Here is an 18,281-nt window from a genome sequence, read left to right on the forward strand (position 1 = left end):
GCATATATTTACATATTTCATATTTACATATTTCAGTACATGCTCAAGAAGCAGGCTAACGTCTGTTCTATAAATTGCAGAAGCTCTGGATTGGGTGCATGAGGGTGAGGATGTTTTCAGGTAGAGGGACCAATTCCATGCAGGGCGAGGCATTGGAGAAAAATGGGGTCCATCTGACCTAACCTTCAAATCAGCCCATAACAATATGGGCTGTCCACATAAACTGGAGACAGAACTCATGTTATTGGGGGAACATTTTTCCTTTGTTAGCATCATTCTAGAGCAATGTGGAACAACAGCTTTAAAATGTGCTCTTCATAGGTCTAAGCTACTCTGAAAATTGCGCCTCCCGCCACAACCAGGCGGTTTTCTTTGGCCAACAACCTAAGAGACGCCCTGCCCAGCCCGCCCCGCCCCTCCCGGCGGAAGCGCGCCAGTTGCCTGGGCGGAGGAACCGACTCGGGTCGCCTGGGAGGCGGGTGAGGAAGGGGTCCAGGCCTTAGTGGGACTGCCTCGGGCAAAAAGAGCGCCGGGGGAAAACGGGCCCAGGGGCTACGGAGCAGGACCGCGCGCAGGCGGGTGAGGTCGAGTGGCGCCCCGGACGCTCCGGCTCCTGGGTCCCGCCGCTCTCCACTTGCGCCCGCCCTCAAACCTGCAGCCGCGCTCCCCTGGCCCGCGCAGGTGCGGCGCAGGTGGAGAGAGTAGGTGCCAGGTCCTGGACCTGGGCGGGGGCTGGGTGTCCAGCTGGGCCAAGCAGGTTTTTAAGCAGAAAGGATTTGGTAGTGGGTGAACCCGGTGGCTAGCCTTCTAGGTAAGGTGGCACGCACACCTGCAGAACTTAGCCGTCTTACCCGAGATTCCACTTCTGGGCATTTGCAAGTCTCTTTTTAATAACTGTTTGAAAAATGAATCTATTGTTGTAGCCTTGAGAAGGAACCCATTTACTTTTGCCACATTCAGAAATATATTCGGGCCTGTCTTATGGGTGTTAATACTGTTAGAGGAAAATGTGACTGTCGTCTAAGAAAAGTCTGGCTGTACTTGTTTACTTCTTTTACTTGCATAGAATTAAATCCCTAGAAACAAAAACCAGACACACGGGAAAACTTGGCTTCATTGTTAAATACCAGAAACCACTTAGAATAGTGGTAAAGCATTTGTTCCTTTTATGTGCCTAAATACACTCGAAAACCTCTTCTTGTTAAGAATTGTTTTTCAAGACAAGGCATCTAATTTGATTATATGGAGAAGTTATTTCAGGGGTTTCCTGTATGGTAAAACAGGAATACAAACTGAAAGGTTTACATGTCAGTATGTTACAGGTTTTGATTTGTGGTTTTTGTTTTACCTTTTCATGCTCTTTGTTCCTTAGAATTTTTTTGTTGTGCTATTTTTCTTTCTTCCTCTTTTTTATTTTTTGCTACTGAGGATTGAGCCCAGGGGTGCTGTACAACTGAACTAAGTTCTCATCCCTTTTTATTTTTTATTTTCAGACAGGATCTTGCTAAGTTGCCAAGGCTGGCCTTGAACTCACAATCCTCCTACCTCAGTCCCCCAAGTGTCTAGAATTATAGGCATGAGTCACCTTGTGTGCTACTACTCAGCTGTGGTGTGATTTAGAACATATTAACAAGTCAGCAAGTTTGGTTTTTGAAAAGAATCAAGTAAATTTATTCCAGTGTCTTCTACTATAGTGGTGGGGGGGGGAGGCACATCATCTTCTTAAGTGTATTCCCTCCCTAAGGTCACCAGCTCACTACCCCATCCATGTTGCTTGGGTCCAAACCCAGGTCTTCTAACATGCTAGACAAAAGCTCTACATCCTAGATAAAGCTACATCCGTGGCCCTCCCCAAGGTTTTAATAATAATAATAATAATAATAATAATAATAATTGCCATTTAGTCAGGACTGTCTATAAACCCGCAAAGTATATTAGAAATCCAAGCTGCTTCTAGAAGGAAACATTAAAGTCAGACTCCAACTGTATGTTTAACATCTCTTTTGAGTCCTAGGCACCTTCCAGCTAAACATACCAAATGGAACACATGTCTTTCTTCTTCCCCATGTTTTGCCCCACTCCTGCCACATTCTCACCCCCAGAGAAATCAAACAAACAAAAAACCACACACACAACCTTAGTGCCTTAACTTTCTCTGGGAATGGTAGCACCATTCATACAGAAATCTGGGAGCCAACCTTGCTTCTGTCACCATGGGGCTCTTAGGAGTTTTCTGCTTCCCTGTCCAAAACTTCACTGCAGAAAAGAATTTAAGGACGAGTCAGATTGTAGAATGAGAAGGGAGAACTTTTATGAGGAAGCAAAGAGCACACACTCAAGGAAGAGGTGCAGGTAGATCTCAAGTCCTGTCTTTAGTTTGGGGTTCTAATACTTACAGAGTAACTAAAGGGCTGAGCTGGAGGTGGAATCCGCTGGGTAACAGAATTCCCCACCGTTTTCTTCATGCTTGCACAGTGCCCTTACATGTTTTAATTCTTTTTTTTTTTTTTTAATGTTTTAATTCTGCTACTTAGTTCCACCAGAAACCTTGTGGTTAACCAGTCAATGGCTGCAGGCAGGATGCAGGCTAGGCTTCTTTCAGGTTGTTTGTTTTGCCTTCCAACAGTTCATGGGTGTTTCCCTTTTGAGCCCCAGTGGTCTCTGTGCCCCTAAATTCCTATCTCACCATCTCCCTATTTGTCCCCCCATAATCCTTCACCAAAGAGTGCATCAATTATTTCTTTTTCTTCTATTGTTCCCTTTCCACCACCCTGCTGCATTTCACTATCATTTCCCTGCCTTTTGCTGAGAGCCACAGAGTCCAAATGACAATGACACATGGCATTTGTGCCAGAAGGGAGTGGTTGAAAGGTGAGGCCAGCGAGCCATTGAGATGATGATGGTTATGTTAAGCTGTGTATTCAATTGTATATTAGACCCCTGCTGTCCGCCTTGGCCTGCTACTTTGGAGTTCTCCTGGGGATTCCTGGAGAGTTCGAATTGGTTGGGGATGTGCCAGAGGAGGGATTTCCGGTGTGTGGTGTTCCTGGAAGGGCAGCGTGGGTGGCGTTCTCGGGAGTTCAGATAATAAAGGAGTTCCTATTTTGAACTCACAAGTGCCTTGTGGCGGCTCCGTTATTTTGTGCCCAGCCAGACTGCAGCAGTCTTTTCTATTGTAGCACTTTTTAACTGGTCTGCATCTCTGATCTGGACCTCCAGTGCCTCCACCCTCTGGTCCAGTCACTAAGCAGCTTTAAAGTGATTTTTCTAATATGCAGATATGATGGTTATATTGTTCTCTTGGTTCAGGCTCTTCAATAAATCCCTGTCTACCTCGTCAGTCTAACTCTCCTTTCAACTCCTTGAACTGAACACAATCTCTTTTACCCTTAAGTATTCCATTTCCTCTGCCTTGATCACTCTTTCTCTCCTCTTTGCTTAGCCCACTTCCAATCATCTTTCAGGTTTCTGCTTAAATAAACTTAGGATTCCTAACTCCCTGGATATTTCTACTGCAGGCCAGCTAGCTCTTTCTGTAAGATTCATCCCTCTGCATTTGCTGAAGTTTGTGGTCACCTTTGTATAGGGTATGTATGATGGCAGAGACCAAGAGATATTTGCTGAGGACTAATGGAGGATTGTAACTCTTCACTCAGAGAATATCTGTTGAATGAATAGTGTAGGGTAGGAAAAAACTTTTTTTTCCTCTTTCTTCTTAGGGGTCCTGAAAATTAAACTGACAAAAGATCAAGAAGGGAAAAGGTTTGGTACATATGCATAAATGATTTACCATTAACAAAGATCTATAAATTATGGAGAAGTAACCAGACAAAGGAAGAGGGGATCTTGGGGTTCTAGGGGAAATTGTCCTAGGAGTGTAAATTTATGGGGAAGCTAATGGAAGATAAGGCTTATTTAGTAAGGTATGTTATGCAGAATCAAATTGGCAATTTCTCAGGAGGCTGAGGCAGGAAGATCACAAGTTAGAATCCAGCCTGGGCAATTTAGCAAGACTCTCAGCTAAATTGAGCTAAATTTTATTTTAAGACAGGTCTTAAAATAAAAAAGGACTGGGAATGTAGCTTAGTGGTACAGTGCCTCTGGGTTCAATTCCCAGTACTGTTAAAAAAAATGTATATGTATTTTGCCATTAAGATGTTTGCCATTAAGAAAATAAGGCTTCCTAAGGTTACTGCTAATGAAAGAAAGTCACACTGAAAGTGAGCATGTAATTTACATAAGAGAATAAGCTATTAAGATTTAACATGGAAATTCTCCTTCCTGCAAAATAGTTAATCAGTTTATACATCAGCTTTATAAGGGCTTAGTATATTTTACATGTATTATATTATGTATACATATATTTATGTATACATTTACAAATGGAAATTTGTTGCTTTTACATAGGGAAATATATGATTTATATTTAGACAAAAGCAGGAAGGGAAAAGAGCAAATTGTTTTCAGTTCAAAACAATCTTTATGCCAAAATAGAATATTTTGGGGTCCCATGCTTGATACCCTTCAAAAGGAAGATGTTGCTGTTGGCTTATCACAGTAATTAGAACAACTTTGAATGAATTCAGTAAATTCTCAAATGTTTCTGTTTTTGAATACAGTTTGGGAGAGTCCATGGTGACCGCATGAGTGGAGCCCAGCTGTGGTGCCCAGCATGGATGACTACACTGTCCTGAAAGTGATCGGGGAGGGCTCCTTTGGCAGAGCGCTTTTGGTTCAGCAGAAAATCAGCAATCAGTTGTTTGCCATTAAGGAAATAAGGCTTCCTAAGGTTACTGCTAAAGAAAATAGCTCACGTTGAAAGTGAACATGCAATTTATATAAGAGAATAAGCTATTAAAATTTAACATGGAATTTCTCCTTCCTGCAAAATATATAATCAGTTTATTCATTAGCTTTAAAGGGCTTGATATATTTTATGTGGTTCTTAGGAGGCTAGTATAATTAAAAAGGGAGAGAAATAGTCAATGTGTACCATTTATTTTATCTCAATAAATTAGTTGGTAATAATTTCCAGTTTCACATACCTAGCAGTGTAGGAAATCTTTGCCCAAAGCAACTCATGTGCAATACTAATGAAAAAGGACATTAAAAAAATACAATAAAGAACAAAGACTTAAAATGCAAACCTTCCATTATCACGGAACCTATTCTGTGCGTCAGTTTTTAGGTCTTGTTTTTCTGTAGACGGTTTATTACCATGTGTCATAGTTGTCCTGAGAAGTAATCCATGCTATAAAGGATTCTTAATAATATTTTGATCAATTTTTTAAAAGATATATTTTAAGGTTTGGGGCTGTAACTCAGCAACAGAACACTTGCCAAGCAAGCTCAAGGCCCTTGGTTCAATAATGCCCAGCACTACAAAATAAAAAAAACATTTTAACAAAGTTCTTCAAACGTTAGAAGAACTTTCCATGGTATTTTGGATTGTTAATTTGGATGGGGATCATAATCATCTGGAGGGTTTAATAAAACAGATTACTGTGCTCCACCACCAAGTTTCTGGTTCAGTGGACCTGAGTGGGCCTGTGAATTTGCATTTTTAACATGTCTCCAGTTGGTGCTTATGCTGCTGGTCTAAGAACCCAAGGTGCTAAGAAACCCTGAATAGCAATTTCCTTTTTACCCCCTTTTTTTGTGGTACGAGGAATGGAACCCAGGGCCTCACACTTGATAGGCAAGTTCTTTCCCACTGAGCTACATTCCTAGCCTCTTTGGCAGTTACTTGATTATAAATTATTCACAATTTCATACTTGTAGCATAGTTAGTGATAAATAGTCTTGGAAACGTATTTTGTATGTCAGCTTTGTCCATCCTGCTTGGTTCCCTGCTGGCTAGATTCAGCCGCAGTCCCACCTAAGAAAGGCAAAGGATGGAAAAAGGAAAAGTGGACTTTATGCAGTTTGATGAAACTGTTGGAGAAACAGCTATTTTGCTTCTCCTAAGGGCCTCCCTGAAGAAGTTCCAATTGAGAGAAACAAAAACCAGGTGGTAAACTTACTTTGATTTAATTGGCTAGTGAGGGCGTGTAAAATGGGACAGAAGGCAGGAAATATAAATATGCAGATTTAGTTAGCCTCTGCTTGCTTGCTGCTCAGTAGGGTGGGAGATTACAACCCTTCAGCTTCCAATTTCAGCATGAAGAAATTGCTTTTAATTTCAGAAGGCCCCCACCCACCCTGAATTCATTCTGTTTCAGTAGTCCATCAGCACATTCTTTTTTATGAGCCAGGGGACTGATAAAGAGATGCTGACAGTCAAAATGTAAGCTCTCCAGTTTTCTTTTTAAAGATACCCTCTTTTACTGACTCTCCAAGTCAGGTGGTGCTTAGACAGATATTAAAACTAGTAACATTCTATATGTGTAGAATAAAATGAAAAAAAAAAAAAAACAAAAAGAACATTATACAGTGAAGGGTCAGCTCAAGCATGCAAAATAGCCAGTAGCAAATCACCACATATTTTCTTTGGAGTTCAATAAATTTGAGTAAAAGTGCAGTTTTGCAAAATTGCACATAGCTTTGGAGTATCATGCAAACTATGCTAAATGTTAGTGTAAAGCTATTTTAAAATTTAGTATTAAATTTATGTTTATTTAAAATATTTTCCCAGTCTCTCTCTGATACACAGAATTCTAGGAAAGAGGCTGTTCTCTTAGCCAAAATGAAACACCCGAATATTGTTGCCTTTAAAGAATCCTTTGAGGGTAAGTATGAATTCCTCTAAATATGTTCATTTCTAAATTTGATCTGTAGCCACTGTGGCTTTCCTAAAGAGTCTTATATTTGTTTTAGCTGAAGGACATCTGCATATTGTGATGGAATATTGTGATGGAGGAGATCTAATGCAGAAGATTAAACAGCAGAGAGGAAAGTTATTTCCTGAAGATATGGTAAGAGATTGACTTACATAGTTACCCTCATAGTTTGGAAGCAAGTTTTCTCATGAATTAAAATGAAAGTATTGATATCTTTGATTACCTGCCTGCCCTTCAATTACCTTATTATTTAATAAGAAATAACTTATTTCTCTATCAGTGTTATTGTTTAGTGTCCTCAGGATGTGGCCGCCTGAAATGTTTTTAAGAAGTAAAATCAATATGGGTTGTGGGAAGCCATTCTAACACGTGATTGGGTGACTCCCTTTAAGGGCCTGAGGCGCTTTGGCTCTGTCGAAGCTTTCCCGACCCTTTCCTGATGAGAGAGCCCATCCGTGTGGGGGTGTGCCTGACCACTGACCCCGGGGACCCAATCACTGACCCTGACCTTGGAGTGCAGCCCCCCCTCAACCTTCATTGGATGGAATTCTCCCCTGAATCTCTTGTTCCCCAATAAAAGGCTACTCCCCGGTGTGTTCGCTCTCTCTCTCTCTCCTGCTAGCCCTGAGTAATCCTTGCTGCCCTGCTGGGCAGTTAGAGGAGGGAACCAGGGAGGTGAGCCATCTCAGACCTAGCAATATAAATAAGGTACTGTCTGTGTGTTTTATTTTGATCTCTTCTAACTAACTTTATGCCTAGAACCTCATTAATGAAACCACTGCGCAGGCCGCATGGTAGAATGGGTTACAAAATACTAAGTATGGATACAAATTTCATATATTTAGGAGAAATTTCAGAATTGCATTACCTATTGTACTTTGTACTTGATACTTACAAATCTTGATCTTTATTGTTCTGAAATTTTAGAAGGCATAATAGATTTATCTCATATTACTAGATCATTAGAAGAATGAAGTCTACCATTTCTGTTTCTTGGGAGATTCTATTCTCAGTCCTTTTCCTCCTAAAGCTCAACATATTCCCTTAAGTCTACAACCTGTTGCTTTTTTAATGGAAAGTTGCTTATGTAGGGATGGAAGGATGTGATCCCTTTCCTCAACCAACAAGAGGGTCAAGGCTGGCACCTCCATAACAAGAGACAAGATAAAAGTATAACAAATTTTTACTTAATCAAGGTTTTATATAACACTGTGTTATGCTCGAATTCGGAACCCCCAAAAGACCACCAGAGACCCAAGATCGATGTAAAAGCAAAGAGGTGTTTATTGCAAGCTAGCTCTTTCCTGCGTGCACACACAGCAACTGGTGATGCTGAGAGGCCCCGAGCCCTGGGTTTGCAGCAGTTTTATACATTCTTTGGAGAAGGCAGGGACTTCACATACATCATAGCATCTCTTAGCAAATCATCACACACCGAGGGAAAATCAAATAACAACTCTAAAACATGATTAGCACATTCCCTGGCGGGAACAAGTTGGGTAAGGGTGATTGGTCAGTACAAAAGGGGTATTCATTTGAACTGATTGGTTTAAGCCAAGAGGCGTGTTCATGCTGAACTACATGGTTTCCCAACACGTTATCAACCACCATAAATTACTGGGAGGGTCATCTGGCATCCCAGGTATTTCCCTGTCTCATGCTGATTGGTGGCTGCTAGGGGGTTGCTGTGGATCCCCACCTAGCCTGACTGGGTCAGGGACACCTGGCACAGCAGATCTCTCCTGTTATTTGTAGATAAACCACTTAGCAGGGTGGGAATGTGCCTAGGAGTGCTCTGTGGGTTTTTCCAAGGTCAAAGGTCATGTCCCTTCCTTGGACAGGCTTTGCTCTGAGGTAGAGGCTGGTTTTTCAACTGGAGCCTTCTAAAATGAAGACCCAAACACCCAGAATACACTCTCATTTTTATGCTTAGATTCAATGAAGCATGGACAGCCATGTAGAAATGTGATTGGACAAAAGGGTGTAACTAAATTGATGGTAATAGACTATTTCTATTACATAACTATCAAATAATAGTCTATTCCCTTTAGGCCTGTCTGTCTGGTTTTTCTTGGCCTCTCGCTATGGTATTCCTTCCTTCCAGGTGTAGGACAGGAACCCTTCTAGAATGAGGGTGTTTAATCTACTTTCAGACAAGGTAGGTCAGAGAATTTCTTTATGAGCAGCTTTTACATATGGGAGAAGATTAGAATAATATTTCTAGGTTTTATGGCTGGTTTGGGGGAGGAGGAATTTTGGGTTCTGTGGCTGTCTTAGAGGGAAAAGGGGAGCCAGAGAAATAAGGGCAGGAGAAGACGAGAAAGATTTTGTTTTCTGAACCCCTTTCTTTGGTTCAAAGCATTCATCATGCCAAGACAATATACTTTGGGTTATTATGTTCTAACCAATTTGTAACGAATTGGTTAAGGAACATACTTAAGTAAATAGCTTCAATGGGACTTAGTTTTATTTAGGTTATAACCATTGAAAGTATATAAATATTCTTCATTTAAAAGTTATATTATTAATATAGGTTCCTATTAACATGGGTTCCATGAAAGGAGGTCAACCATGGCTTTGAGTGGATGAATCTCTACAGCAAAAAGAATAAAAATTAGTTTGACATTTAATCATAGGCCTCCAAAGCACTTGGAAATTCTGGGACTGGGATTTATAAGCAGAAAATGTTGATCTCAATGAACTGTTTGTAACATAATGAAATTATTTAATGTCATCATATTAATATCCTGAAAAAGTAAATGAAAATCCAACATAAACAATGATTATACTAGAAAAACTATAGTGTGTATGTGCATGTGTTTATGTTTGTTTGTTTGTTTGTGTGTGTGTGTGTGGAATTGGGAATTGAGCTAGCACCTTGCACATTCTAGGCAAGTGTTGTACCACTGAGCTATACTCCCAACCAACACATTCATTTCTTAATGATGAACTATATATTTAGATATACATTTAAGAAATACTTTTATCTGATTAAATGAGAGAAAAATATGGTAGAAGTTTCATTAAAATAGCTATTTGGATCATATGTAAGGTGATGGAAGATGGGAATCTCAGCTTTTCTGAATTTCTCTAGGTAATACTGAAATGTAGTTGACCCAAGTAATTTTCATGAGTTCTGTACTCACATGTAAAATTCTGGTCAAGAAAGGCCTAGAGGTGATTCTTGGAATTTTGGGTTAACATGAACCAGTTATTACATTTTTGCAGAGGTTGCATACTTTTTTTCTTACAGATACTTAATTGGTTTACACAAATGTGCCTTGGAGTAAACCATATTCACAAGAAACGTGTGCTACACAGAGATATCAAGTCCAAGGTGAGTAGAATCCATTTCTAGATTTGAAAACAAACAAAAAAAACCCTATTTCATGATCTTTTTTCTATCATTCATTTTCTTTTAAGACATATTTAGTTTAGAAATATTTGTCAGCCTAATATTTATTTACTTATATTTAATTTTTTAATTTAAAAATTCCCCCAGCTTTATTAGGGTAAAATTGACAAATAAAATTATATGTATTTATAGTATACAACATGATGTTTTGATATGTGTAAACATTGTGAAGTGATTAAACCAAGTTTATTAACATATCCATAACCTCATTTGCTTTTTTTGTGGTTAGAATATTTAAGCTATGGGCTGGAGATGTGGCTCAAGCGGTAGCGTGCTCGCCTGGCATGTGTGCGGCTTGGGTTCGATCCTCAGCACCACATACAAACAAAGATGTTGTGTCCGCCAATAACTAAAAAAAAAAAAAAAAAAAAAAAGAATATTTAAGCTATCAAGAAGGATTCCACTTTAGTCCACTTGGGGGACTCAGGAAGACTTAGCTGTCAGTATTTCTACTTTTAATCTCCATCAGCAATAGGCTTTGAAAGATAGCTTCTCTGAAGAACTCTGCCCTATGTTTGAATGACAGGAGACATAATCTAAGTTCTTCTTTTTCAATGCAGAATGTCTTCCTCACCCAAAATGGAAAAGTGAAGTTGGGTGATTTTGGATCTGCACGTCTTCTCTCCAAGTAGGTCTCTATTGTGTTATAGTAGCAATAATCAAAACATCCATTTTCAGGAATGTTCTTTAATCATTCTTTGCCTGTTTGTTGTTTTAGTCCCATGGCATTTGCTTGTACATATGTGGGAACACCTTATTATGTGCCTCCAGAAATTTGGGAAAACCTGCCTTATAACAATAAAAGGTAAGTGGTGTACTTATTTGGGGGAAGGGTGACCATTTGGTCACAGGTTTTATAGCCTGCAAATGATGCCAGAGTCTGGTGCTACTTGAAAGCAGATGCATGGAATATATTGGTTTTTTAAAACTAAAAAGCAGCTTAATAGTAGAACCTTTGCATAACAGGTTTAAGGCCTCTGTTTGATCCCCAGCACCACAGGGGGAAAAAAAATGAGTAGAAGTTTACTGAATTGGGAACAAAACAGCTCTCAAGGGGTTTTTTTGGGGACAATCGGGAAAATGTGAGTATGGGCTAAATTTTAGATAATATCATTAACTTAAGTTTAAATGGCTTGGACATGAAAACAACACCGTGTATATGAGAGGTGTGTCCTTGCTCTTCAAAGATACATACAGACATGTTTAGACATGTTCTGGTGTTGAAGTATCTGATATCTACAACCTTTTTTCAAGAGATCGAGATAAACAGAGGAAAGGAATGCTGGACCTAAACATGACAACTGTTCATGTTCGGGGACCCCAGGTTACAGCAGGTGGGCATCTGCAACTTTTCTGTAGATTTGCAATTTACCAAAAAATGTTGAGAGAAACCGTAGATAGAGAATTAGTTAAAATAAAGAGTATTATAGAGGTATTGGGGATTTAGCTGGCAGGAGAGATGGAGGAAGCTGGAGATGCTTAGAGTGAGGAAGCAGGATAAGGGCCAACTGTAGGGCTCCTCCGATTCTGACGAGCCACTTTGTGGGAGAATGAGTAGTCTTTTCCTCTTCATTTTGGAACACAGTTAAGTCTGTGGGTGGAGAGAGTTCCTGGCAGACACATTTTCAGGTTTTGATAAATAAGAACTTGATCCTTTAGCGCTGTCCCTCTGTGCTGAGGAAGAGAGCTGCCCGTCAGGAGAAGCCCTCGTGGGCTGGTGCTGCTCACAGGGTGGTCTCCTGGAAGCTGCCCTAGATATCTTCAGGGTCCTTCTAAATGTGATAATTGGAGTCCACAGATATTTTCTCTTGCTCCTGAATTCCCGAATGCTGCTGCAGTGGTATCGTACACTCTGACTTAGAGGTGTGGGTTTGAGGAACAGAGAGCTTTATTGTGAACGTTACTCTTAGAAAGTTTCTAAGCAGTGGAACAAAATACTTGATCGTTTTAATACCTAAGAATTACTTGTGATATTTAGTCTTATTAAAAGTAGTAGAATTTTTCATTTTTTGTTATTAGAAAATGTATATATTTTCATATATATCATAACCCACTTGTTATGTTGTTTCTTTATGCTTCCAGTGACATCTGGTCCTTAGGATGCATTCTGTATGAACTCTGTACCCTTAAGCATCCAGTAAGTATCCTGTACAAAACAAATGACCGCTTGCTGTCGTGTCTAGCTAAGTCCTAAGTAAAGTGCCCAGTTCCAGCAGGCAGTTTGCTTCCCTAGGGTGAATTCATTATGGAAAGTTTCATGTTGCCTTTGTTATTATCTTTGCCTTGAGTCCCTTTATACTATATTCTAATAAAATGTCAATGTTTAGTTTCTATAGTTCTATATATAGCTTTTCTTTTTTCCTCCTCCCTCCTGTCCCCCTTCCCCTCCTCTTCTTCTTCTCTTCCCCATCCCAAAGGGACATTTTACCACTGAGGAGAAAGAGGAACCCAGGGATGCTTATGCTTTACCATTTACCACTGAGCTACATCCGTAGCACCCACACACACAAACCCCCCACTTTTCTTTTTTTTTTTTTTTTTGAGACAGGGTCTTAAGTTGCTGAGACTGACATCAAATTTGTGATCTTCTTGACTCTCTGTCCCGAGTCACTGGGGTTAGAAGCACATAATAGGGTGCCCAGCTTCTTTCCTTCTTTTTATTATTTTTTTAACTTATATAAAATTTGTAGTTCTAACCATTTTAAGCCTACAATTCAGTGTCATTAATTACAGTCACAATATAGTACAGTTATCACTGTTTGCAAAACTGAAACTCTGTACATTTTAAATCAAACTCTCATTTCTCCTTCAGCTCTTATTAACTTCTACTTTCTGTCTCTATGAAGGTGCCTGTTCTAGATAGTTCCTGTAAGTGGAATTATACAGTATCTGTCCTTTTGTGTCTGCTTTATTTCCCTTGGCATAATGTTCTCAAGGAGCTTCCATGTTGTAGCATGTGTGATAATTCCACTCCTTTTTATGGTTGAATAATATTCCATTATGTATATATGTTTTGTTTTTTTCTGTTTTTTTCCTCTTCTGTTGATGGACATATGGATTGTTTATACCTTTTGGCTATTGTGAATAACTCTGGAATGAAATGGGTAAACAGTTGTCTGTTAGAATTCAAAATTCCAGATTCTATTTTTTGAGGTATATACTGAAGAGTGGAATTGCAGGTCATATGATTGTTGTAAGTTTAGCTTTTTGAGGAACCCCCAAACTGTTTCCAGAGTTACTGTACCATTTTAATACTCATCTTTTTGTTTCTCCTATCATAGCACTTCCTAAAAAATATGTATTTTTGCCCTAATATGTATGTTTTCTGGATATTTTAAGTAGTAATGTAACAAAAAGAGAAGTTAATAACAAATTAAATAACTTGTTCAACAGTAGTTTATTACATACAACAGTCATGGAGTTGATCCCTATTAGGTCTTAACATAGAAACAAATTGTTCTTGGGGCACAGATTGAAACTTTTTATAGATGTACTGGAGAACATATAGAGCTGGGGAGAGTGAGTGGCTGAAAACAACCCATCAGCACCTCAAGATGAGAGTAACTCAAACTGAAGACATGCACTGTTACCCAGAGGCCACCTTTCTTGAGTACAAATGATTTCCAAAGATGGCTGCACAGTGAGAACAACTTGAGGAACCCATAACAATGCTGGTTCCCTGTCCAGGTTAATTGAATTAAAATCTCTGCACATTTCTTGGGCACTAGTGTTTGTTTTTTGTTTTTTGCAGTGCTGGGATTGAACCCAAGGCCTCACACATGCTAGGCAACCACTCTACTAAACTACACCCTTAGACCTTTTGTCACATCTTTACTTGTTTTATTATTATTATTATTATTATTATAAAACACTTTCAAGGCAGAATGGCGAATGTTTTTACATAAGCTACAAAGGTTGATATCTAATGTTAGCTCTAATATATTTATTATAATGTATATTGAAAACCTTTTTTAGGTGCTGGGGATGGAACCCGGGGCCTTGGGCATCCTCCGTGAGCACTGTACCACCCCTAATCCCTGAAAACTTTTCAAATGTTATTCTAGTATGTCATTTCCTATTCCACTCTGTGACTTGTCAAACTCTGATAGCTGCTTTAATGACTTGAATGGTAAAAAGGATTTTGCAGTGGAAAAAGACAAACCTGGACACGTTTGAAGTGCTTGTCACTATGAAGTGAGCCAGGGGATTTCTGGGAAGGGATAGGGCAAGTAATATTATTCTTATTATCAAGTCCGTTAGTAGCATTTAACTTTTAAAAAGCCATATGTCTGTATCGATTTGATTTTCATATATAGTACAAATGTGTATGTGCAAGAACTTACAATTATTATAATAAGGTACCCAAAACAGACACTGATGGAAAACCTTTCTCTAGGTGGGGAAATTTTTTTCCTTTTCATGTTTACCATTCTTCTAAACCATCATCATATTGTAGAATTGTATCTTAAGGTCACCTCTAGACAGAAAAAATGACCAGACAGCAGATCCATTTATCAAACTAAAATAATTTATGTGCATATGAATTCAATTCATTTGGTAGTTTCTATTTTCTTCCCTATATCTACTTTTAAAGTTCAGTTTTTACTTTTCAGTTTCAGGCAAACAGTTGGAAAAGTCTTATCCTCAAAATATGTCAAGGGTCCGTCCGCCCACTGCCATCTCATTATTCCTATGAGCTTCAATACCTTGTCAAGCAGATGTTTAAAAGGAATCCCTCACAGCGCCCGTCAGCTACCACTCTGCTCTCCAGAGGCAGTTTAGCTCGGCTGGTTCAGAAGTGCTTACCCCCTGAGGTAGGATATGGTTTGCTTGACTGAACAGTTTTCAAGTGGATGGTAAAATGGTTTGTTATCTTTTAAACAATTACTTGCCTATAAAAATTCAAGTAATTCAAAAGTATATTAAAAATGTAAGATTTTCTTTCCCTCTTCTTCTCCCTCCCAGAATGCTATTCCCAAAGAATAGTCACAGTTTTAGTTTACATATCCTTCCAGATCTTTTTCTAGACACATGTAAATATCTATATTTGTCAATCTTAATTATATGTACTTTAATTTTTTAAATTTTAATTTTATATTTTTTGGTACTGGGGAATCAAATCTAGGACTTTGGGTATGCTAAGCACATGCTCTACCACTGATCTGTGCACTCAACCACTGTTATATGTACTCTTAAATGGCATTTTTTTTTTTACTTTTAAATATTCTTGTGTTAAAGCATGTTAATGATTAAATAACAATAACAGGTTGGGCACAGTGGCACACACCTGTAATCCTAGCTACTCAGGAGGTGAAGGCAGGAGGATCTTAAGTTTGAGGCCATACTCTGCAACCTAGTGAAATTCTGTCTCAAAATAAAATTTAAGAAGGACTGGGAATGTAGCTGAGTTCAGTCCCCAGTACCAAAAAAGAAAAAGAAGAAAAGGTAGAAAAAGAAATGACACGATGGCAGTGTCTAAAGAAAAGTATCTTTCAGATCTTTAAATTCTCAACTTTAAATTTCAGATCATCACCGAATATGGAGAACAAATATTAGATGAAACCAAAATGTGTAAGCATAATTCACCGAGAAAAAATGGTAAGGATTTTGGGAAAGTTATTTTATTATTTTTTAAATTTTTCTTTTTTTTTTAGTTGTAGATGGACACAATACTTTTATTTTATTCATTTATTTTTATGTGGTGCTGAGGATCGAACCCACTGCCTCACACATGCCAGGCAAGCACTCTACCACTGAGCTATAACTGCAGCCCCTGGAAAAGTTATTTTTAAGTACTCTTAAAAATATAGTAAAAAGGGAAAATAAAAATGTAATTTTCATGCTATTAGAAATAATTATCAAAGATATTCCTCAAATCAAAATTTACTTTTTGCTACTTCAGACATAATTCACCACTGAATCTTATACTGGCCTTTAATTTTCCAGGGATTAAAAAAAGTTTACTTGGGATAGTTTAGTGATGGAAATATTATTGTCTGTTTCATTATTAGTATCTTATTTACCCTGGCTTAGGGAGGTGTGGGAGGCTATGGGTCAGGCAGAAGGTCTCTGCCTTCTGAAAATATGATGCTAATCTTATAGGAAAAGGTGTCCTCAAGTTTCTAAAGGACCATCATGTAAAGGGACTTTTCAGAAGTAGAGCCTTTTGTGCTGTGAACTGTGACCTTGGGTGGTAGTGATGTTGGTGTAGGTTTATCAGTGGTAACAAATGCCAGGGGCAGTTGGATGGTGGGGTAGAGGGGGTGGTGCATGTGTGGGAACAAGAGGGATGTATACTTCCCACTCCGTTTTGCTATGAACTTAAAACTTCTCTAAAAAAATGTATTAATTAAAAATAATAAATAAAACCTAGAGCCTTTCAAAAATTAGGAACCATCCACATAGTGGCCGCATAAAATGTTCATACATCTATGATTATCCTGAGCAAGTATCCGATAGAATTTATTGTCCCTTTGGAACTTATCATCTCCAAAGTTTTTCAAAGCAATTTTTATTCCTTTTCATTTATCATCAGTGACTTCCTTCTGAAGAAGTCCAACAGAGATAATAGATATGAAGAGAGAATAGAATAGAGTAAGAGAGAAGAGTTAAGAAGTGTAGATCACCCCCCTGGTGGACATGCTGCAACCCTCCTACCAGCCATGGGCCTTTTTTTTTTTTTAAACAGGTTTTTGTTATTTTTTGACAAGGGATTGAACCCTAGGGTACTTAACCCTAAGCCACATCCCCAGCCCTTTTTATTTTTAATTTTGAGACACCAGCTAACGCCAAGTTGCTGAGGCTGGCTTTGAACTTGCAATCTTTCTGCCTCAGCCTCCCAAGTCCCTGGGATTACAGGCATGTGCCACTGTGCCCAGATTTATCATAGTTGTACACGCAGAAGAACCATTTGAAAACTGTTTTGTTTTTGTGGTACCTGGGATTGAATCCAGAGCTCTGAGCATGCTAAAAAATTGCTCTGTCTTCACTGAGCCACATACCCAGCACCCAAAACAGTTCTGTTTTCTGAAAGTTAGCTTTTAAATGTTTTGGAAGGATGTTATGAGGATATAGAGGAAAATCCAATCCATTTTCTCATACTACATACTCATAACCTAGATCGTTTCTGCATTCCCAAATTGTGTAGAGCTTTCTCCTCCCACCTGCAAGAAAACAATCAATTCTGCAGCAGACACCAGCTGAGTGTCCTCTAATTCAGTTCAATTCTGATACTGTCCACCTGTCATTTCCCACAGGTTGTCTACCTGTCATTTCTCAGTCCCCCAAATTGACCCTGCTTTAGACATTGGTACCAAGTATGAGCCTCTGGGACTTCTGATCAACCAACTACAAATTGGGGTTCCCATGACCCCTTCTTTAGGCTTGATTAATTTGCTGCCATGGCTTACAGAACTCAGGGGAAATATTTAGGTTTAGCACTTTGTTATAAAAGAATATTTTAAAAGATTCACATAAAGAGCCAGATGAAGAGATACACAGGCAGTGTCTGGAAGACCTCGAGGCACAGGAGATTCTGTATACATGGAGTTGGGTGCATCCTCCAGGCATAGGGGTGAGTTTTCCACCTTCCTGTGAGCCTCCAGATGTTCAGCTCTCTAGATGCTCTCCCAACCCTGTCCTTTTGGGGGTTTCTTTTTTTTTTTTTTTTAAAGAAAGAGTGAGAGAGAGTGAGAAAGAGAATTTTAATATTTATTTTTTAGTATTTGGCAGACACAACATCTGTATGTGGTGCTGAGGATCGAACCCAGGCCGCACGCATGCCAGGCGAGCACGCTACCGCTTGAGCCACATCCCTAGCCCCCTTTTGGGGGTTTCTAGAGACTTCATTATATAGATAAGATAGAAACCTGGACAACTGTGTAAAAATGCAATTGGATAAAAGAAGTATGATCTAATGCCATTTGGCTGAGTGAGGGCACTCAGCTGGGCCTGTCCATATTCTTCTTGGCCTCTCTATGCATTCCTTCTTCCTGGGTGTGAGGCAAAACCCCTTCTGAAATGGGGGTCTCGCTTTTTTATTTATTTCGTTTGGTATTGGGGATTTAAACCTTGGACACTTTACCACT

At 39.1% G+C, this 18,281-nt stretch overlaps 1 protein-coding gene across 10 annotated transcripts in view; it reads left to right on the forward strand.

Moving 5' to 3' along the window:
• The first annotated feature begins 424 nt into the window (after positions 1 to 424).
• NEK3 (NIMA related kinase 3) overlaps positions 425 to 18,281 on the forward strand; it is a 29,134-nt gene continuing 11,277 nt past the window's right edge. For 2 of the 10 annotated variants that reach the window (XM_081285209.1, XM_081285216.1), the window contains exons 1-10: positions 439 to 579; positions 4,620 to 4,789; positions 6,635 to 6,728; positions 6,817 to 6,914; positions 10,033 to 10,116; positions 10,755 to 10,822; positions 10,913 to 10,999; positions 12,277 to 12,331; positions 14,808 to 15,008; positions 15,720 to 15,792. In XM_081285209.1, coding sequence (XP_081141335.1) covers positions 4,673 to 4,789; positions 6,635 to 6,728; positions 6,817 to 6,914; positions 10,033 to 10,116; positions 10,755 to 10,822; positions 10,913 to 10,999; positions 12,277 to 12,331; positions 14,808 to 15,008; positions 15,720 to 15,792 — 877 coding nt within the window. In that variant the 5' untranslated portion in view covers positions 439 to 579; positions 4,620 to 4,672. The other 8 variants (XM_081285214.1, XM_081285212.1, XM_081285215.1 and 5 more) reach the window with 8 other exon arrangements.

Source organism: Spermophilus citellus (genome assembly GCF_964194105.1).
Source record: "Spermophilus citellus genome assembly, chromosome: 1".
NCBI lineage: Eukaryota > Metazoa > Chordata > Mammalia > Rodentia > Sciuridae > Spermophilus > Spermophilus citellus.